Here is a 21625-nt window from a genome sequence, read left to right as displayed (position 1 = left end):
TTTATCAAATGGTGCGATCATAACGAAAACAACCACCACTATTGGGAAATAAGGTGTTCATTAGTTTACATAAAATAAACTAATCCTTATTTGCCTCTCATGGTCAGAGCCTATATCGCCATGAGGCATCTGCAGTACAGGTGTCCAGGCTGTCCCTGCTTTACATGACATGCAGGGAAACAATAAAACTACAAGCTTGTTTTTAAGACGGAATAATTGTCCAGAATTTTAAGGTGGGATTGTGACCCGGGTCAGCTGATAGTGATCACATCTTTATTTCAGTCTCCTCCCTCCCTCTCTCTCCGCCTCTGCTTCATCCTCCATGTTCTCAGATCAGTGTCGCTGTGGAGCACCGTTACAGTGATTTGTCTGCTCTCAAACGAAAGCTCTCGAAATCAGGATATTTATCGATCCCTTAAACTCCAAAGAGCCACTTTAATGTCTCATCAATCTTAATCTGCGTTGCTCAGCCAATTATGGCCGATAGTGTTACAGGAATACAAGTGGATTTCGGTCTCAACTCCCAGAGCGCCCCTTCATCGCTCTTGCAGGCTGCACAGTCAAACCGCCCTCCCTGGATTTTTTTTCTCAGCGTTGCTCGGGTCCATTAACGGTGATCCCGTCTGCTGATGCTATCAGCCCAGGCGCTACACGTTGCTTACAAGCTTCATATGAAAAGTAAATACTCGCAGTAACCTCATCCTGTTTTACTGCATTTCAGATAACGTTTAGTGCATTTAGAGGGTAAAGAGGATAGCTTACAATAAACAAGGAAAGAAAAAAAAAACATTTGCACGTCACTGAGAAGTGAAAGTATTTATGTAAAACTATTATTAGGCTTTTTTTCAAATAATTTTTATTAGTCTATTTTTCTGCCAATTGACCTTATTGTGGCATTAACTCTTTCCGCTACAATAATAGTAGATTGTCTTTATTTCCCAGCCCCTAAATTACAAGCCCATTCACCTCTTACTAAAAACAACACATAGAACTGGTGCACTATATTGTGGCCCCACTGGGCTACACATAGAGAAAGACACTAGCCTGAAGCATTAAGCCACAACATCCATTGCTCATAGGGAGGAAGAGGATTAGGCAGTAATCCCCTCAGGGATCCTTCCATAATTAGGCTATATGGCATTAAAATGTTTACATGAGAATAATGAAATTAAGGGCAAGTTACACAGGATGAGTGGTGTATATAGGCTAAAGCTGGGAACACCCAGCTGTTGGGCCTTTTTTTTTTATGAAAATGCAAATATTTGTCAAATGACAGGCCAATTTAATGAAGTGATGAAAAGTCTCATTTTGGTGTGGTGGGAGTTTGGGAGAACTGCCGAGAAGATGGGTGTATTATTACCCACAATCCATCCGCTGGACTGCAGCGTTTGATTAGGCCAACTGCTTCTATATTTTACATCATGAGAAATATAAGTGGAAGTGGGTTACTTGCACACCTGAGCACTATCATTTACTTGCAAACACGTACATGTTGACTTATAATAGATACACACACATATACACACGCATACGCAGCTGCTGCCATTATAGCCTACTGTCTGCCGAGTATCTGAAAAACAGTGCCTTGTTCATCTGAGTCACTGAAACAATGCTCGTTTTTTTACCCAGTTTTCACAGCATGCATTATATTTCAGCATATAACACTGATGTATAAAAGCCCAGAGAAATCTATATTGCACTGTGGTATATTTAATAAGGCTGCAGCATACAATAATTAAATTTAAAATCAACAGAAAAATACCTAAATGTTTAACATAAATAATTACATTTTCCACTGTTGTTTTTATATTTTTGTTTTGATCTAAGGCATTTTCTGTTTATATTAAGGACTTGTAGATATTTTAATTAAAAAAATATATAAATTAAAAAAAGAAAGAAAAGAAACTTGGGGAAGTTGGTTATGCAAAATGCAAAATGCAGAATAACACACTTCTTTCACTTTTTTCCCCCTGAGATTTCATATTGAGAAATGTTGTGTTGGTTTAAGTCTCTTATAAACATGTCACAAGTCAAAGGCTCAGTATTGTGAATGAGGACTAAAATAGATACAGAGAGGCTAAATTAAGACAAAACAAAATGGTTGTGGCTGCTAAACCTCACTTTGGGGGATAGACTAACACGGCTCCAGTAAGCCAGCAGAACAGTCAAATGTACCGACTCCTGCATGTGAGCTTTTCACATGCTCATCTTAAGTTTCTATTTTACCCGATTTTGGTTCTAATATGTGCATACAGAAAGGCATTTATTGCTAGTGCATGCACAGACAGCATTTCCAATGTTTGTGGGGGAGCAAAACTAATCATAGGTTCAGTAACCACTACTGCCCGGGCCCTTGAGTGCAGGCGCCGCCCCTTTGGCAGCAGCAGCCCGCACTGACCCAACGGCTGGCAGGAGGAGCACTGTTGTTGACAGGATCTAGTCCCAGATCTCTCATTAAGGCTGTTCATGCCTGAGATTAGATACTGGCCAAGCACAGACAGTGCATCCTGGTAAAAACATTACCCAAATGTTACAGTGTGAGGGAGCTCCCCTATTGGTAAAAAAAAAAAAAAATGAATTCAACTTTGATTCAACACAGACACACACACACAGAAAAAAAAAAATGATCATGAATGTTCTGCAAAGTTAATGTTTGGTTCATAATTTTAAACAAGCTTAAACATCTTAAGTGCATCACAAATGTTCAGTCTCAACATTTCTGTTTCGTACAAGGTCGTTATTAGTTCTCTCACGTGAATACATTCTGCTTGTGTTTTAGCCCTTGCCTTGCTCTTTTGATCGGGCAGTCCAGGGTTCATCTGACAGACAGTGTTTGGCTGCCTGCTGGCTCTGGGACAAAGAGGAGGGGTTAGTCTCCTCCTCTGAGATTCATCTGTGGGATCTTAGAGAGGATTTCACTGCTCAGCATTGTGCCCTGGTTCAGCCTGAGCCTCATTTACCGAGCCATGATAACTGGGTAATATATGCAGGGCTATGAAACAGATTATTATTTAAGTGTCTGGGAATCTAGAGTCTCAGGCTTTTTCATACAATTTACACCTGGAATTAATCCATTACGCACATGTATTCATATTTGTTACTGTTAACATGCAATTCAGTGGCAGTCCTTATCCTATCCATACACAAATAATAATACACAACATATATGTGTATGTGTGTGTGTGTGTGTGTGTGTGTGTGTGTGTGTGTGTGTGTTTGTGTGTATTACAAATATAGATAATAATATAGATAAAACAATAGTATATACAATACATAGTCCTACAGTATTTTACATCATTTGAAGCCACAACGGCCTAAAATAAAACAGCATCCAGTGACAACAAGAGTGATAACGATGGTTTTCACCATCAGAGCAGAAATGAATTCTTTACTAATTTATTCTTTGTCACTGGAATATAAGAACTGTTTTTGGAATTGATTACAGCTGCCAGGGATGAATATTACTTTATATTTTTCTAAGAAGTCATATCATTTAAGCATCAAACCAGTAACAGATTCTGCTTATTTAAACCACCAACTATTTGCATGACGTGTTAAGTGAGGATTTGGCTTTACTGACGAGGATGTAGTGCAGCAATATTGATCTCCCCTCAAAACACAAGTGAACTCTGGATGACTTACCTTTCATAGCCATGGCAAAGTTACTTGAAAAGCAACTCAATTCTGGCTTGATAGTTTGGCTCACACATGGAGTGTGATGCTGGTTAAATTACAGGAGGTTTGGCTAACCGTCACCCTGGCAGTAAGTTGCACTATTGACTGAACTGTGTCAGACAAAGTATCAAAGCTGATAGAAACACAGTAACATTCACATGGCTAAAATAAATCAAAGATTAATTTTAATCTAATACTATATTTGTCTTTCATTAGCTATTAAGGGACCATTAATCTCTTTATGATTGCTGTAGAGACAGAGCGTTAGTTTAATTGCAGAATAATTAAGTTTTTGTCTGCTCTCCCTTAGCATCCAAGTGCTCACATTCACAAGGAAAAGACACATTATATGCTATTTTCTTGGCAAGGCCCTTCAAGGTATAGTAAAAATTTAACACATTTTAAATTAGGAAAATTAATTGGTGTGGTTTTTTTTCCATGGAATGAATTACATGCACTGGGAAAATAAATGTATACATTCATTTGTCCAGTTTACAGTTTGATTAAATAAAAATCATTTCTAACTGTCAAATAATCCATTCGTTTGTTATATTAACAATATTTATAGAGATATATGTGTTTGATTATGTGTGTTATTATGATGCAGGGTTTTGATTCAGAGTAATGAAATGTTGCATCTGATCTTATAAGATTTACACACAAGATTAAGTCCTTTTAAATAATGTGTAATCAGTATCATCCAGAGATTTGTAAGAAGAGTTGGTGTTATCAGGTGCCGTAGCGCAGATCACTTTGATTAGAATAAGTGACATTTACTGTGGCCTTATTAAAACGTAATGACCAATAGGGCAATGGCATTTCCATTACACCGTAATGCTGTAGTGTAAAAACGACTTTAACAACATGATCAAAACACAAGAACTCAATTTATACAAATAGATTTTGAATGGTGTCATCCTACCACTGAGGTTACATTAGTAGGTCAATGGATTAAATAAGGCCACTGTAAAGTTAAGAATAAACAAGCAGTGGTTCATATGAACTTTAATCACTGGTTGCTTGGAAAATCCTATCCTGACATATCTGGATTGATCATCTTTCCGGTGTTAGTTTAACTTTACAAGACTTGCCTCGGGAGATAAACACACGAGGAAGGAACCGTGCTGAAGAGACCCAAAACAAAGCAGAGAGGGACACTCATCAGACCAAAACAAAAATGTAGCTGTCAAACGTATAAACTTCCAGATCAGAACACGGAGACGAAGGCTTTGACTCCTCAACTACACTGAAGGTGAACTGCAGAACCCAAACAGTAAACTCACACCTTTAATACATAAATACATTTTGAACACTTAATAATACTAATGCAAAATATTTAGATCAGCTACTACACTGACTACTGAACAATTCATTTGTTGCATTGATATTGATCATGTATACAGTAACTACGCCAGCTATTCAGAAGAAGACAGATAACAGACAAGTGCTGACACTTCAGCAGAGGTGATGTTGACTTGGGATTAAAGGAGGTGCTGGTGTGCCGACTTACCACCCAGGTTGTCCATCTCCTTCTCCTGCAGCAGGCTGACAGCATCATCGTCTCCATCAAGTATCAGCTCTGTCTCAGGGTTCTGGCTGGCCACAGTTTGGCTGCGGAAGGCCTTCTTAGACTTGACCAACTCATCTTCCTCTGTACCTGTAAAAACAATTATGGTGTAGAGAGACCACTAAATATTGCACTTTGGCCTCTGAAGCTCAAAAAGATATCCGTCACTATGCTTAAATGGACAGAACACACGCACACACACACGCGCACACACACACACACACACACACACACACACACACACACACACGGACACACGGACACACGGACACACGCACAGTAACTAATCATCCTTGTGAAAAATGTAAATTGTTTTCACATTACATTTCAAAAGTATGAAAAATAAATTATTACTCATGCAGACCCCAAGTAATACTGGAACAATATTTGTAGATTTATACAAACAAACCTCAAAATAACTGAGCAAATTAGGCGTCATAACCACATTTCTCAATATGAGCCATGGTCTATTCTAACCAAATTTGGGCATATCCACAAGTTCAAACAACAGAATGTGTTTTTATAGGGTCTTAAAATGCATAACATCTAGTCAAATATGAAAAAGGAAATAAAGCATGGACAATCTCTGTATGAAATACACAATAATATGCAGGATGAACTCGAAATGAGATGCTCACTAATGTACTTGCCATAGCATATGAAAGAATGTCACAGTACACATTCGTTCACTGAATACATTTCACATGGGTGAACATCAGAAGTTTTCAGCTTTTATTTTTAGACAAGGTCAACAATGAAACACTATCCGTATCTTGAAAGACCAACAGCTGAGTCGGGGGATACATCTCGAGCTCGTAGTCGATTAGAAAATATCATTTGCCGCTTTTAGAGACTTGACAAGAGTGAGACTGAACAGACAGCGCAATTAGGAGGCTGCTTACACCAGGACTCCATCATATAGCTAGACTAGAGCCCGTTTATTGAAAAAGATGTGTTCATACATCGTGAAAAACAAAGAGGTCTCACAACACATTTATCAGCTTAAATCAGCCCATCTCCAACATGTGCCTGCCACACGGCTGCTCGAAACATTTATGTGAATTTGTCTTTCTGAAGTCCAGTGTAGGAAATAACCAGAGGAGAAACTCGCGTGTACGAAAAGGAAGAACACATATCAAGAAATGGGAGGTGGCTGACACCCGTCTGACATGTTTCCTTTCAGCATGGTTCTTAATTCGCCTCTCCCTCCCCTGAGGAACGTGTACCTTGTCTTGAAGAGGTCACATTTGACTGTTGTCAACACTGCTACTGAGAAAAAAGTCTGCTTCCTGCTCTGTCTCATATCTGGAGTGCTTTCATCAGACAGAGGGAAGAAGTCTGTAAGTTTCGGAAATGAATTCTGTGTAATGTTAAAGGCAAAAGCCAGCCAGCGGTCAGAGATCAAAGCAGAACGAGTGAAACTTAAAACTGTAATTCTGTAAACCATCATTATGCTCCAAGTAAATGAGGGAAAGCTCCGCAGACGGGCTGATGTTCTGATTGGCAAGTCTGTACAGGGTTGAGTAGACCAAATAAACTGTGCTGATTTCTACACGCAAATGGCCAACATCAACCATTGTAGGGGTAGCAGACCAGCTTTACCCACAATGCAATTTAGCGCTCAAAGACAAAGTAATATGGCTGTAAATAACAAGAAATGAAGAGCTATGACATGAAGGAGAAACTGCGCTGACATGAAAAGTGATCTCCTCATGAGTGATAGCCTGTGGAATTGGGGACATTATTGTATGAAAAGTGCTGCAGTGAAAAGAGTCACAATTTGTCACTATTACAGCACTTGCTGTGCAGCAGTGTCAAAGCCGAAGCATTAAAAAGCTGTTCACCCCTGACCACTGTAGAGTAAAACAAAAAGAATGACCCTTTGAATATATGATCTAACTCTTATGAGTGACCTAAAATTAAAAACAACAAGAGACAAGTGCAGGCTGGTGTAGATACTATGTGCAACTCCAATGACCATATACTGAAATACTGAAGGATTTACTCATTCTTTGTTCAGTTGTTTTTATATTTTATCATCCTTGAATTCAACTGTGGTTAAACTCCACACATGATCAGTAGGATACTGAACCGATCTTCAGAATACTGTTATGTTGGTCCTGTGCAAATGACAACAAATTACAAAACTACCAACAATACAATTGCAGATGTAGGATTTAGTTTCAAGTACACTCAAATTGTGTCAAATCTATTTCTCAAATCCTATGAGATGTGCATTTATAACCAATATTCATTACATTCAAATTTATATCACAGAAAGGAACATGCTGTGTCACTGTATAATGATGCTATACCATCTAATTAACCTTGCGAAGTGAGCAGTCAATCAGAAGCCACTGCCACTGACTTCTGAACTTCTCTGTAAGAATCACAGCAGTTCCATTTCATGTCTGCTCTCAAGCTCTTCAGGAGCAGTGCCAAGAGAAGCCACCGATCACCAGTCTCACGGGTCCTATTGTTCAATCACTGAGTTGAAGCTGCCTCGGAGTGCACTAATTACACTCAGTAAAGTGCATTGCAGAGTTTTCGTGACCCCATTGGAGGCTGATAAAGACGTGCCAGCTGTGACCAACGGAGGCCGTCCCTAAGCATTGGGGTTCAACTGGGACCCATGGTCCCAAACTCCTTCTAGGACAATCTACCAATGGCCCACTGTGTACAGTTTTCCTGACAACACACTGAAAATGTTTACATTTTAAAAACATAATGTTGGGTGACATTTTGGACTTCTTTTACAATGCATTTTCCATGACAAAGCTCAGGTAATGGGATGACCTGATGGGTCAAAATAAATCTTTCATATTTTAAATGTCAACCTGGAGTCCAAGAAACCTTTTTAGTTTATATATTAACTTAATGATGTGAGTAAGTTTCAGTTGTTGCTGAAGTGCTATTTCAATGTGCCCATCTTACAAACCTCCTGGCATTTGATTGTATCTTTTTTTAATTTTGAAAATATATCTATATTGTAATGTTGAGAGTCATTAAAAAGGGATGTGATTCTTTTTAAAGAGGCCATAAAATGGCCTCTTTACTTCTTTAACGCAATGTAATTCCTGTTGAAACACGGGACAACACAACAAGGGATTTTTGTACTGTAAACCAGTGAATAATCAGTTCAGGAGAAAAAAGGCTGTTTGTTTTGATAGAAGCAGCACAGGGGAGAGTACTTAGAACTTTTTATTGGTAATGGTGACAGTTTTCCAGAAAGTTAAAGTGTGAATTTCATTGTTCTCACCATTATAATGAAAACTCGAGTTGCATAAAAACAGAACATGCATGAGCAGCAGTATTTTCTGTTTTACATAAAACAAAAATTAAGGATATTTTTTCTCAGTCAAAGAGTGATGAAACCAAGTAAATGTATTCTCTTGCGAACAAGCTAAACTCCAATTCAAACTTTTACAACTTTATAATCTTACATAAAGGCTCATATTTTGAAAATATTTCAGTGTTCGGTAGTTTTACTATTCAGTATGGAATAGATAAGAGTTGAAAGGCCTTTAAAAGACTGTTGAATCAACTATAATACTGCTGCCAAGGGTCCGTGTTTCATATACTGCAACGCTGGAGAGTTTTGTGGCACTGGCCTTTCATTTTTATAGCCTCAGTAGAGCCAGCAAGCATGTGTTTTTCTAAGTCTCCTATGTATTATACACCCGCCTCAACCACTTCACCGCCTCTCCTCAAAAAAAATCCACAACATCATGTTTTACTTAACGTTCAACTAACTTAGGAGAAAAAAAAAGCTGATTTCACAAATACTTTGGGTAATTCAATATACACAACTATAAATAAAACACAAAATACCTCAGGTTTGCATGAAGTGCCTTGATCAGCAAGGAAAGATCTGGATAATGTGCTAAAAAAAAGGCAAATACATGGCTCTTGTAAAAATCACATAATGTTTGTCATTTGATTCAACAGGCATCATTATGGACACAGCTAAAAACACAAAATTATCTTGACCTCTTTCTAAATATGATGAAAACTACTATATTGCTGGATCGTATATGATCAATGTGCAAAGTTGAAGCCGTAGTTGAAAACTGCTGTAAACAACTACATTGAATGGACAGACGCTAAAGCCTGTTGGGAAAAGCCACTAAATGTCACTAGATGACGTAATATGCTAATTGGCTTATTCATGAATTCATCATGTCATTTTTGCATTCAGCTTAGTGTTAGACAGTTTCATCTGTTTGCTTCTCTCCAATACTCTCCGTGCTCATATATGGTATTTCAATACAGTCAAATTCCCAATAAAGCTGTTCTCATTTGTTTTTCTGTTTCTGTTGTCACACAATGGAACAAGTTTGAAATAGTGACTGAAACGCAGCCCATTAAAACTATATGTTAACTTCCAAGCCTTTTCCAAGCTGCTGCTCTGCACTGCTCAAATCCTGATTTTCTAACCACGACGTTTTCTGACAAAATCACCAAACACATAAATTAAAGACAATGGCTCACACAGCCTCCGTCTGGGTAACAAACTGCTGCTTCGATGAAAGTAAAAACTGTTGTGGATCCACTGTAAACGCCTCTTGATTACATAAGTGAAAACGTTCATGTTAAACCATTTTCCAAGAGCGAACTAATGGTATAACTTCATTACAAACTCAACTCTATCACTCACTCACATTTGAGGATGTTGCGCTGGACCCTGGCCGGTCCAGCCAACAAATACTACGAAGCAGATCTTAAACTCTTGGGTTTTAGCAGGAATTGTTCTGTTTTGTGTCTCATTCTGTCAGATCTCTGTAGATAGCATGCATTAGTTTAAGCCTCAGTTCCATAGCTTATTTACTACACTATCTTATAATGTACATCAGTGTTTTGTGCAGTCACACTAACATCCATATAACGTGAGCTCTATAGAATGTTTTAAATATATCTCTTCCGTTTCCCAGACCGTTTCAGATCCTGCCCTCCCACGCACCCTCTCCACAGGCTCCACATTCCACATGGAGAGAAAAAGTCCAGTCCATGGGATTGCATTACTGCTAGGGCGATGCAATTCTGCCCTCTGTCTCTTCACTTTTATTTACTCTGCACTGAAAGATTAAATGAGGGGAAAAAATGACAGCTTCATACTTCCTGTGATGCAAGCCATCCGTATTGCAGAGTATGTGTTTTGAGACTGTAAAAGTAAACATTATAACTTTGATGTAGGGAAGTTTATATAGTGCAGACGCTTCCTCTTGGGGTGATCTTTATTCAATATCCTGGGATGTGCAGTGCGTGTCTACTGTGCTGCCAGAGGTTACAAACAATCTCATCTTCTCTCCATCAAAACATTAACAGCAGTGTCTAATAATCCCCATCTGGACCTGAGCATTAGTTACTCAATATAACCATTTCAGAGCATATCATGTATTTACTGAATGGCTGCATTCCAGTGTGCAGATCTGCATGCTAGTAAATGCCCTGATGTCATTTGTCACAGTTTAATATGTTTGATTATAAAGCTGGAGAAGGTTAATATCACATCACGAGGCTGATGCCTCTGCTGCTGGAAAGAGCTATAAAGATCTCTGCCTGGGGCAATCAGCTCCGAGAGAAGCTGCTCACCTGAAATGAGACAGCAAGGACACCCGGAGGTAAAACACCCCGTTAAACACTTGGATCAATATTAACGTGACTTCCATTTCATGCTTGCCCAGTTCCAATCACCTAACAATATACCCTGATACTGGGCCGTGGCTGGCTGTAACAGGGCAGGTTATTACAGGCAGAGGGCAGAGACAGAATGTGCTGGCTAAGCTGTCAATGCTGCTAATAGACAACGAGGCAGAGTTTAAGGCAGAGTTTAACCTCCCATCACGCACGCCCATGAATGTACACTCTCTCTCACACACACACACACACACACACACACACACACACACACATACACACACATACACATACACATACACACAAGTTGCACAAAAGTGATTAAAAAGGTTACACTGATGCACGGGATTTGCCAATATATCAACTTGATTTTTTTTAAAAAAGCCTCCGTTCGACATTTGCACTCTCAAAGACTGTTAATTTCAATAGTTTCAGTAGAAGATGATATATATTCGGTTTCAGCTTGGATTGGAAAAAAAAAATTTCTTAATAGCTCAGAGAAAAAACTGAGGATTGTGAGACTCTTAGGTGCTGTCAAAAATGATGTGGGCCACTCACTCACTGAAATGTTCTTTGTGAAAAAAAAAAAATCCTACTCACTTTCATTTTCCCCAAGTGAGCTCAAAAGACTGACATTTACTGTGAACACAACAGTGTATGTTTGCCCTCTTCAAACTCAAGATGGTGGCTGAGTGTATATTGTCATATCCTGCTGTCAAACCAGAAACTGTGTATTCAATTTGGACAACCTAGTGGTTCTCCAATAGTCTCAGATTTTAAAGCTTTAATAATGACTCTCAAGGGCCAACTCAAACAAGCCTCTTTGTTTTTCTACTCTGGTGCCTATGCAGCCGGGAACCTACTAAAAAGTTCTATAGACTCCTTGTCATATCCCAGAAACAAAGTCTGGATGTTATGACTAATGGATATCCAACCTCTGAGCCTCTGCACCAGGGTTGTCTGCTAAAGACGGGTCCTATCTTTAATACCATGCTAATTAAAAGTGAATATTCATAAAAAAACACACCGACTGTCAAAGTATATCTAAAACAAAAACTGCCAACTGTCACTGCCAACAAAATCTACTGCAGCTCTAAAAAAGAACAAAAGATCCTTCTCATTTTAACTCATAACAAAACCTGGCCTCCGCTGTGCAACCACATCAAAGCCTGCAGGAAAAAGCCTGAAAGTGCAGCTCACCTCTCAAGGAGAGCAAGCGGGCCATCCGACCACAGGCGATCCCTTTCACTTGACAAGTTTATGCATTATTCTGCTCATTAAAACGCGCGCCAGCAGGACTTCAGCAAGTCTTCAGTCCACTACACAAAGGCTCTAATGTCAAACAACATAAGAAAACTTATGAAAAACATATTCTGGTGATTTGATGGCCTAACTAACATGATATGCATTTGTGGCATTGTCTTGAGGATATCTGCCATAAAACTCACTAAAGGATTTAATACACACATATAATAAATTGAGCCAATGCACGATGAAGAGGTCAATGGGCAATGCTAACCAAGAGAGTTAGCAAATGGAGCAACAGAAATGGATGAAATAGCTTTTTTATCTTAGCTCTGAAAACTTTGCAGATGAGGACAGTCATAGTTTTTATACAACATAGCTTAATGTTCCTGTTCTGTTACACTACAGCCTCCGCATCCCTCAGAAACTCCGCTCAATTAGTGTATTTGAAGGACTAAATTGAACTGAATTGAGCGTCAACAGCTACAAAATAATGAGTAAATGTCAAGAACACACTATAACGATGACCAAAAAGATGTAAGCTGAAGCCAGAGCTTATTAGGCCTTGTAAAATTTGTAACACTAGTTATGAGTGAGGTGAGGATTGTTTGGAACATACTGAAAGTGTGGCTCAATAGTGAAGTAGCTTATGCTGCAGGAGAAGTTTGAGAGTTTTCTAATGATGTTTTGATATGTTTTACAGGTTTACTGGTATTTACAGGAAAGCAATGGTGATGCAATGCAATGCAATGTCTTTGCTCGTGATAGCAAAGTTTTAACAGCCATAAAAATTCCTAAACAGGTTAAAAACACTAAAGTTGTAACTTTTGTTTACTTTAGTCCCACCCCCCCCTCCCTCACTCCCCACAACAGAATCAACACATCACCAAAACCCCACACAATTAGCTTATGGTACCACCACGAAATCTAAAGCAGGAGGTGCAATTATTGCATGTGTGTCTCATATATGGACCACCTGCAGCTCCGGCAGCAGCTGGCATGTGTTTATCTACAGAGCTGCCATGATCTTCGTACAGCAGCCATGGCAGAGCTAGAGCTGAAAGCAGCCAGATGACATCCTGAGTCCAGCCAACGGTCGGCTTCAGTAGCTCAACACTGAGACACATATGAGGTCAGCGAACATTGTAATCATTATGCATGTGTTGCTGTAAGTCTACAGCCGTTTTAAAAAGGCTAGCCTGACCACAATGCATCGCCTGTTTTCTATTTTCTATAAAGTTAAAGAGGTGCTTACTCCATTCATTTCAAAATCAATACATTCACTCCTATGCCATTAATACATTTGCCCTGTTATTCAATTACATGCAGGAGAGAAGGGCCAAGAGTGTTTAATAGTACTGAGCTGCTTTCCCTTAAAGGGCGGTGTTGCATGACATAAGGAAAAATTGACACAAGGTGGTGGGCAACGCTAAAAGAGTGCCTGGGTCAATAAAGAAAGTTTTAGACAAAGAGAAGAAAACAACAAAGGGAGAGAGATCTAATTTGTTCTTGAGTATGTGTTATGATGGAATTAAAAAAGATCAATGAAATGAATGTGTCATGTTCAATTCACAGGACTCATGAATATGTTACCAATAAAAATGACAATTAATTACTCCTATAAGGAATATGCTAAACTATATGGACAAGTCTGGACTAAACTTTAGTGCCCTTTAAATGTTTTTTCTATAATGCTTTAATGGCAACACTTTTCAGTTCCCTAATTCTACCAGATTAAAAAAAAACTACAGAGAAATGATAAACTCACCATACTCCTGCAGTGACTTGCATGTGATATCTAAATGGGTGGAGCCAAATGGGTTTCTGACAAATCTCCGCCTCCGCCGCAGGTCATCCTCCCAGTAGTCAAGACGCCAGAAGTCGTGCAGCTGACTATGATAGAGACAAGAAGACAGGCAGGTTAGACAGAGCCCGCACCCCTCAGTGATGGTCTGATTACAGCAGCCACTTCTTTATCAGGGGAAAACATCTTGAGGAGAAAAATCAGGCCACAGATAGTAGATTTATTAGGCTGACTAGTGGCATGCTCTGCAGAAGCCCAGTAATGTTAGCTCTGCTAAAGCCTATAGCATCAGAACAGCAGGGAGCAGCAGCAGCAGCCGCTGCACACATAAATCACAGGCACTCCCATTAACAAATACAGCATCAAATTACAAGTATAAATGGCACAGCTTGCCTCCTTTTTTACAATGTTTTTTAACAAGTCTTGTAAATCAAAGGTAGAAACCTCAACGCAGACAGCGTGGGGTTTAATGATCAGGGTCTTGGGGCGGTTGAGGCATGAGCCTATAAAACAAGCCCCCTCCCTGCATATGTGGAGCCATGATTAAAATAATGTGCTGAAATATTCATTGAAATGATTCCCAGAGCCCTGGAGCAACCCGACAGAAAATTGCATTTTTATTCATTATTAATAACAGCGAATTAGGGTCATAAAAAAAGAGAAAAAGAAGAAAACAGTTCCAGCATGTGGTAACCATCTTTGTAAATGATTATTCCAACATTAGTGAGGACCTGGGATAATTTTATTGCTTGCAGCTAATGCAAACCATTAAGCACCAGGACTAGCATTAGGTTACTAAGTGCTGCTTGTTCCAACTGTGCACTAGCTGGAGCTATTTCAAAGCCTTTATGTTTCCTTTAGAGGAAAATGCAGCAAAAAGAGTCTTGCTTTAATTTACTCTTAACAGGGAAGAGTAATACATAAAAAATAGTGATCATTCAAATAATTGGTGTGCAGTTGACAGTAAGGTAAGAGGTGATTACATCAGCCTGGCATGAGGTTCATTTTTATTTCATTGTCAGCCAAATGTGAAGAAATATGGCATCACTCACTCTGCTTCATTTTGCTGAACTTCAACAGCTACAGTATGAGGGGAGAACACACAGTTTAACTCATATAGACAGTTTTATTGCTGTTTATTACACAAACATGAAGTACATGATGTAGTAAAACACAACTCGTTATGCTCAAATCTAAATTGTTGTCTTTACCTCCATATTACAGGTAAAATACTAGAAACAGCCTTTCAAAGCTGCAAACAAAGACTTGGATCTGGTACTGTGTCCAAATCCAAGTAGAGCGTTTTCAGTGCGTGTAGGATACAGTAAAACCTTGGCAGGCAGCCGTCTATTTCATTGTATGGTTTCTGCCCCCTTCCCTGCCACAGTATTGAAGCAGTCTAAACAGATTAAAGTGTTACAGGGGATCACATCACAAAATACAGCCTCCTTGCACCATGAATATAATATCTACAAATGTCAGAAATCAAGAGGCTCAGGAGACTTAGCTGGGCTCTGACAGCAACAAGAGCTCAGTTTCAGTTAAGTATCAATCAAAATTGAGCGCGTGTGTGTGTGTGTGTGTGTGCACACGCTCTATGCACACAGTATCATGAGCTGCTGTATGCAAACCAAGCCTTAACGCCTTGAGCTTGTCCCCTGTCAATCTCCCTCAAAGCTTAACTGAGGAAAAGAGAGATGTCAGTGGGTGGAAAGGAGAAACCCACGTAAATGATATTGTAAACGCAAGATTACACAGTGTGAAAAATGTAAATCCACTGTAGGCAACTGGGCGATTACTGCTGAAGATTATGTCCCCTAATTCTTAGTGCAAATAGACAGCAGATGCCAGTGGGGGATAAAGCTGCCACTTTGAAGATTTCGTTATAACAGTATTAACTGCATTTGGTGCATTTTATTTGGTCATTTGAGTACAACTTTAGTTTAAGCTAAAAATATCTTCATTTGTCTTTAACAGCAAACAAATGCACAACAAATGAAACCCTCAAGTTACAATGACTGATTAATGAGTTGGATGCCGACGTTTTGATGTCTCTTCCCCTCGTTTAGCAGATGGTTTCAGTTTGAATGTGGTATTCTGCTGTTTGAGTAGGACCTGTGATATTTTAGACTATGTGGTCAGTGCTGGACCGGATTTGGACTCCGCCAAAGTGCCGTGCTAAAGGAACTGCCTCTCTGAGGGTGGTCCGAAAAGTACACAGGAGGACTACACTCCTGATGGAGACTCACAGCTTGGAGCTACTGAGCGCTCAAACAAGGGATTTCTGAGGTGGCACAGAGCCACCAAACAGCTCATCCATGTCTTAAAAGCATGGTGGGAAATGGGGAACAAGCAAGACATTTAATGGTACACATTTGTGCCATTTAATATACTGCAAAAGCTAACAACCAACCTCCATTTTTCAAGACTGCAGACAATAAATTTTCAGTATAGGTGATAAAACCCAATTCCTTCTTCAGAATCATTAATAGAAAAGCAGGCTGCCTGTATTGTCTGTGTAACAACAACAAATTGTCCATCCAATAGCATTCTTTATTAAGCAGAGTTTGTTCGAGACCCCCTTATTTTCCACATCAAATGTGTCTGGCTTCATGACAACCATAAAGAATGGCTGTAAGCCGGCCTCCTAGAAACTGGCAAAATTTATTAGTCCCGTCACCCATCAATCACCCAAATGGATTTCAAACCGCATTTTAAAAGCTAATTTTCCAGCACTGATAACCTACAGGAAACAGGAGCACCATTATTTATGGACACTTCCAGACTTGCTAAGTGCAGTAGGATAAATGTGTAAGAAGACTATCATCTATTCTCTTCTCTTTCAAATAGGTATTTAAAGCACATCTTTCCTCGAGGAGCCAGTGTTGAGGTTTTTGAGGTGCCAGATCACCCCAGTCTACAGGGAATGTGTTTTGTTTGTAAAAGCAAAGAGAAAGCTGACAGGAATAATTCAAAATAAGATGGGGAGGAAAATAAAAATAAAAGGAATGATAACGGAAAGGAAACTATAACATCACTCTAGAAAAGAGAGATACTTTTGACAGCTGACAAGGGCTCATATTGGATTAGAGAGTGATATATTCTTAGTGCTACTGTTATATTAGGGCAGCAGAGACCCTATTTTGTTTCCTCCTATTTTGTCTGATTTTTTGGAGAATGGTATTGGTGTTTGAGTAAAAGGGTAAACTTGAACCTATGCCATTACCTGGTTTAACATGCTTGTTTGAGGTCTGAAATGTCTGTCAGCTAAAAAAAACAAAACAAAACAAAACTGTCACGGTCAAACCAGACACTATACAACAATATACATTAAAGATCAGCTACTTTAGAGTGCTCCATACTCACTGTAATTAGCGCAATTGCCTTATAATGTCATCTTTGCAAATGAAATAAAATCCCTACAACGAAGATAAAATCACTGAAATAAAAAATGAAAGCAGAATGGCTCATTAAAACACGAACAGGGATGAACTGCAGGAAGATGAGGATCTCATGGTTAAAGGTTTCCTTTTTATTCTATTTATGCTCAGAGCAGATTTGTGTGAGGCGGACGGGAGGAAGGACAGGGACATACTGATTCAATAAAACACCATTATACTCCTTTTAAAAGCTTCCATTGGTGACATGAGTAGGGGGTAATTATAATAAATACCAGTAATCAGTGACAATTCTATTCAGAGGCGCAGTGACTGGTTTCTATCACACACACACACTGGGACACTGAACACACGTCACTTTTAGAGTAACTCTGAGGACAAGCAGTCTTTTCTTTCAATTTTCGGTTGTCCTAATAGACTCTGACTATGAGTCACAAAGTCCCTGAAGAATTTGTTTGAGATGCAAATGTTGCTCCACCTCAAAGTAGAAATGAAAAAATGAATACAAACTAAAAATTTAAAAATAAATAAATGAAGAGAATAAAAACTTGATTAGAAGGTAAAATAAACAAAATACATTGTCCATTTCAACTACCTGGACTAACATGTACCTGCCCAAAAAGAATTATTCAGGATATTCTGGCACCATATTCAGCCCAGAAATGTAAGAAACTATTATTATATTACTATTATTTGACCAAATAATAGTAATATATTGGCTTCATTGGACCAGTCTTTTGATCTCATTAAAATGACAACCAGATATGTGGATCTGTAATGACAGGGATTCCACATGTCATGAAAACCATCAGGCAGCTGGCAGACACTACAAACCAAAGCGAGGAAATGCGAAAACATTGTCTGTCAACCAGCGCATTCTTTTTGGTAAGCATTTTTACGCCACATTCTTCTATATACTGCTGCTAGATCAAAAAATACCAAAAAGAAAAAAAAAAAAAAAAGGAAGACACTGTATCAAAAAGTGGAGACTGGCAACCATATGGTGATCAGCATCTCTCAGCCCACTGCTTTCAAAGTAACCTATAAACTAAGAAAAAAATACACAGTAATTTCCTCTATAAAAACACATCAAGTTTGATCATGCGTCTGTCGAACGCCAAGTGTTAACTGACTGTATAGCCAACATCATGATCAGATTATCACAGAGGGCTGCAAATGGTACACAAGACTTTCATCTCTTTAATTTCCCCATTTCTTATCATCACTACACTCAACACTGTTGCAGACATGAGGATACCAAGCTAAGATCCAAATGCTTTTAGTTACTGGATATGACGTTTCTTTTGTAGATTGAGAGATAGAGAAGAGACACACTGAGGAATGGTTATTGGACAAAGACAAAAGGGAAACTACACAGCAGCAACAAGATTAACTCCAGGTCATCTGGTGTAATGAAGACAGACGTACGCGATCAGCCGAGGGATGAGGTACTGTACTGTACTGGAGGTGAACTCCCCTGGATCGCCAGATTTGTGGATGCCCATCTTTCATCGGAAATGGGGCACAGTCAGGCAATGCCCGGCTCAATTTCAACACCCGATGAAATTGATGATTGTGTGAATGGGCCTTTTTCCAGAGATAATTAGCACAGTGTGCAAGGTTAAAAGTAGCTCAAGGGAATAAAGCCTGGTGTAGGTCAAGAACAAGTGCCAGTTGAGAGAATATCAGCTTGCAAGAACAAAGCAGCATCATGTTTTAAATAAAATCTAACTAAATGAAGAATTAAAAAAAAAAAAAAAAAACATTACAGCACTAGTGAGCTGTTGTAAATCAGGCTGCATTTTACTGAAGCCTCTCTAGATAGCGGACTGAAAAATGACACAGGGTATGCAGAGGACTGGTTCAGACAGAATAGAATAGAAAGTCTGCATGAAATCCATAGCAAAAAGTGGACACTTGGAGGTACATTTTATAGTGAATTCTAGGATGAGGTAATTCTACTATATTCTTACTAATTTAATACAAAAGTAAGTCACTAACATCATACACTGATCACAGGAATTTTAGGATTTACACATAAAGGAAAGAACGTGCACATTTTACTACTCTAGATGTCAAAAACAATATTTTTGAATTATATCTGATATCCTGCCAGGCTGATTTTTGTTTATACTGTCAGGATGAACCAGAGACCTTGGCCTTTCTTTTCTGCCCCAAAGGGGTCATCAGACCTTGAACCCTCTGAGGCTGTAAGGCCATATACAGGTGCTCCCCCTTTGTGTTAGTGGACTTCTATTAGAATTGATAACCCTTTCAGGCGGGACCAAATACTCGAGGCACATCGTGAGTAAAAAGGCTCATTCCATCACAAAGTTATTATCCACAGGCAGATTGTTACCATTCATCACGTGTGAGAGATGAAACTCACTGTTAGTCAAGGGAAACGGCTGTTTCACTGCCTTGCCACAGATCAATATATGCCGCCATTTTCCTTTCTCCTCTCTGCTACAAAAAAGTAATTATACAGAAGAAATGTTGACAATCAATAGACTAGTCAGGTAAGGTTAAGGTCTGCTGTGGGGGCCAGTGGAGGCTCCTCCGTCAGCTGTCACTGATGCTGCTGATGTGAACATGGACGTCCGCATGGGAACAAAGGGAGGTTTGTCTCCTTCAGCCCTCTTTACATTTCTGTTAGGTTGGTTGTGTCGAAACAATTAGTACCTGAGGAGCGCGGGCGGATGAATGGTAGAGAATGACACAAGAGAGATTCACTGAAGTTCAGATTGTGAATACGTAAGTTAAAATGTCCATAGCATCTAGGAGTGTCCGGGTATCTGTGTATGGCTTTATTAGCGCCACAAGATATAAATGGTGTGAGGCAGAATGCTTTTAAAGATAACTCTACATTTTAATAATGCTGTAAAAACTCACTAATTAATGAAAATAACAAAAGGTTGGTGTGTAAACCTGCCACTGTGTAATTCTAACAGTGCTTTTTAAATTGTTTGAGGAGTTACAGAGTTTCGTTGAGCGAAACAAACATTTGCTGCTTAATTTACCCTTTCAGCAGTTCCTTGCAGTGTGACAGAGCTGCAAAATGAGAGAGAATTTATAGTATCACAGTGAGGTGGTCCTTTGCTGCAAAAGTGCTGGACATTATTCCTCAACGAATTTATCAGCCTTGTCTTGACATCTACTTTCACTTTAGACGAGCCTGAACTTTATAATCCACTGGCACGGTTCAGAGGTCAACAGCAGAGGGGACCAGAGGGCACGGAAAATCACTCTCTCCCTAGAAAAAACTCTGACATCCAATTTTCAACTTGATTTATCAGTGTAAAGCTAAAATTGATAGTGTGTCATTACTGGGCAGGGAGCTGTCCTGGAGAGATGTATCAAAGCCTCCTCGTTTTGATTTAGCACAGCGGATCAATACAACCCTATACTGTTTCAATTTGAGGAGTATTGATTTTCCTATGCTGACTCTATACAGGGGGACATTCATCATCAAGCAAGCATATAGTATGATCTTACAGGCCACCATAGGGTCTGATCTGGTTATTCTACACTCAGATCACATGACTGCAGAGCAGCTGTTTTTGAGCCTTGCACAGATTATTTCCTCATTGTTGGCTGTTGTGTGTGCTGAGACACTATTTCTTACACTGTTTGCCACAAAGAGAACAACAGCTCACAACAGAGTGGCCCTCAGAGACACAGATAACCTGCAGATGTCTGTAATTCAGACAAAAATTGATGCATCTAATGGCAGACCAGGTGGTTATATCCATTTAATGAGCACAGTTGCAAACACACACTGGCAGAAGAAAAAATATAAACATATAAGTTATACTAGTTTCTGTCTACCAGCTGCCTAAGAATAATTTTGTTTATAATATATTCTAAATAAATGATAAATATCCTTTGGCATGTCTCCAGGCAGAACTTAGGAGTAAAAGGCAAAAGCAATTTCTGTGCATGAGGGTGAAAACAAACATTAGCAAGTCTCTCTCTTTCTCTCTCTCTCTCTCACACACACACACACACACACACACACACACACACACACACACACACACACACACACATAACAGACAGCCACCTCAAAATGCTTGAGGGCTTTATATTTTACAAGAGCAGCATAAATGGGAAAGTTAATGTAGCATTGAATAAGACTAAGCTGTTGAACTGCAACACTGCCTTGAGCTTGTGAGCATATTGCATCATTTTTCTTCACCAGCAGGTTACCATTAAATTTGAATTTGTTGGAAGTTTTGCGGTATCATTTACAATGCACCCACGCTCAATAACCTTTTGTTTCAATGCAAATGCTATGCC

General features: G+C 39.2%; 1 protein-coding gene across 1 annotated transcript in view; it reads right to left on the bottom strand.

The window, feature by feature from the left end:
• Positions 1-21625, bottom strand: part of LOC111224453 (neurobeachin-like) — a 201516-nt gene that overhangs the window by 69399 nt on the left and 110492 nt on the right. Inside the window, 2 exon segments of the mRNA XM_022748943.1 lie at positions 5186-5332; positions 13893-14017. Coding sequence (XP_022604664.1) covers positions 5186-5332; positions 13893-14017 — 272 coding nt within the window.

Source organism: Seriola dumerili, unplaced genomic scaffold (assembly GCF_002260705.1).
Source record: "Seriola dumerili isolate Sdu_G_001 unplaced genomic scaffold, Sdu_1.0 BDQW01000134.1, whole genome shotgun sequence".
In the NCBI taxonomy this organism is placed as follows: domain Eukaryota; kingdom Metazoa; phylum Chordata; class Actinopteri; order Carangiformes; family Carangidae; genus Seriola; species Seriola dumerili.
Note: the sequence above shows the minus strand (reverse complement) of the source record. Positions and strands in the feature narration are given on the sequence as shown.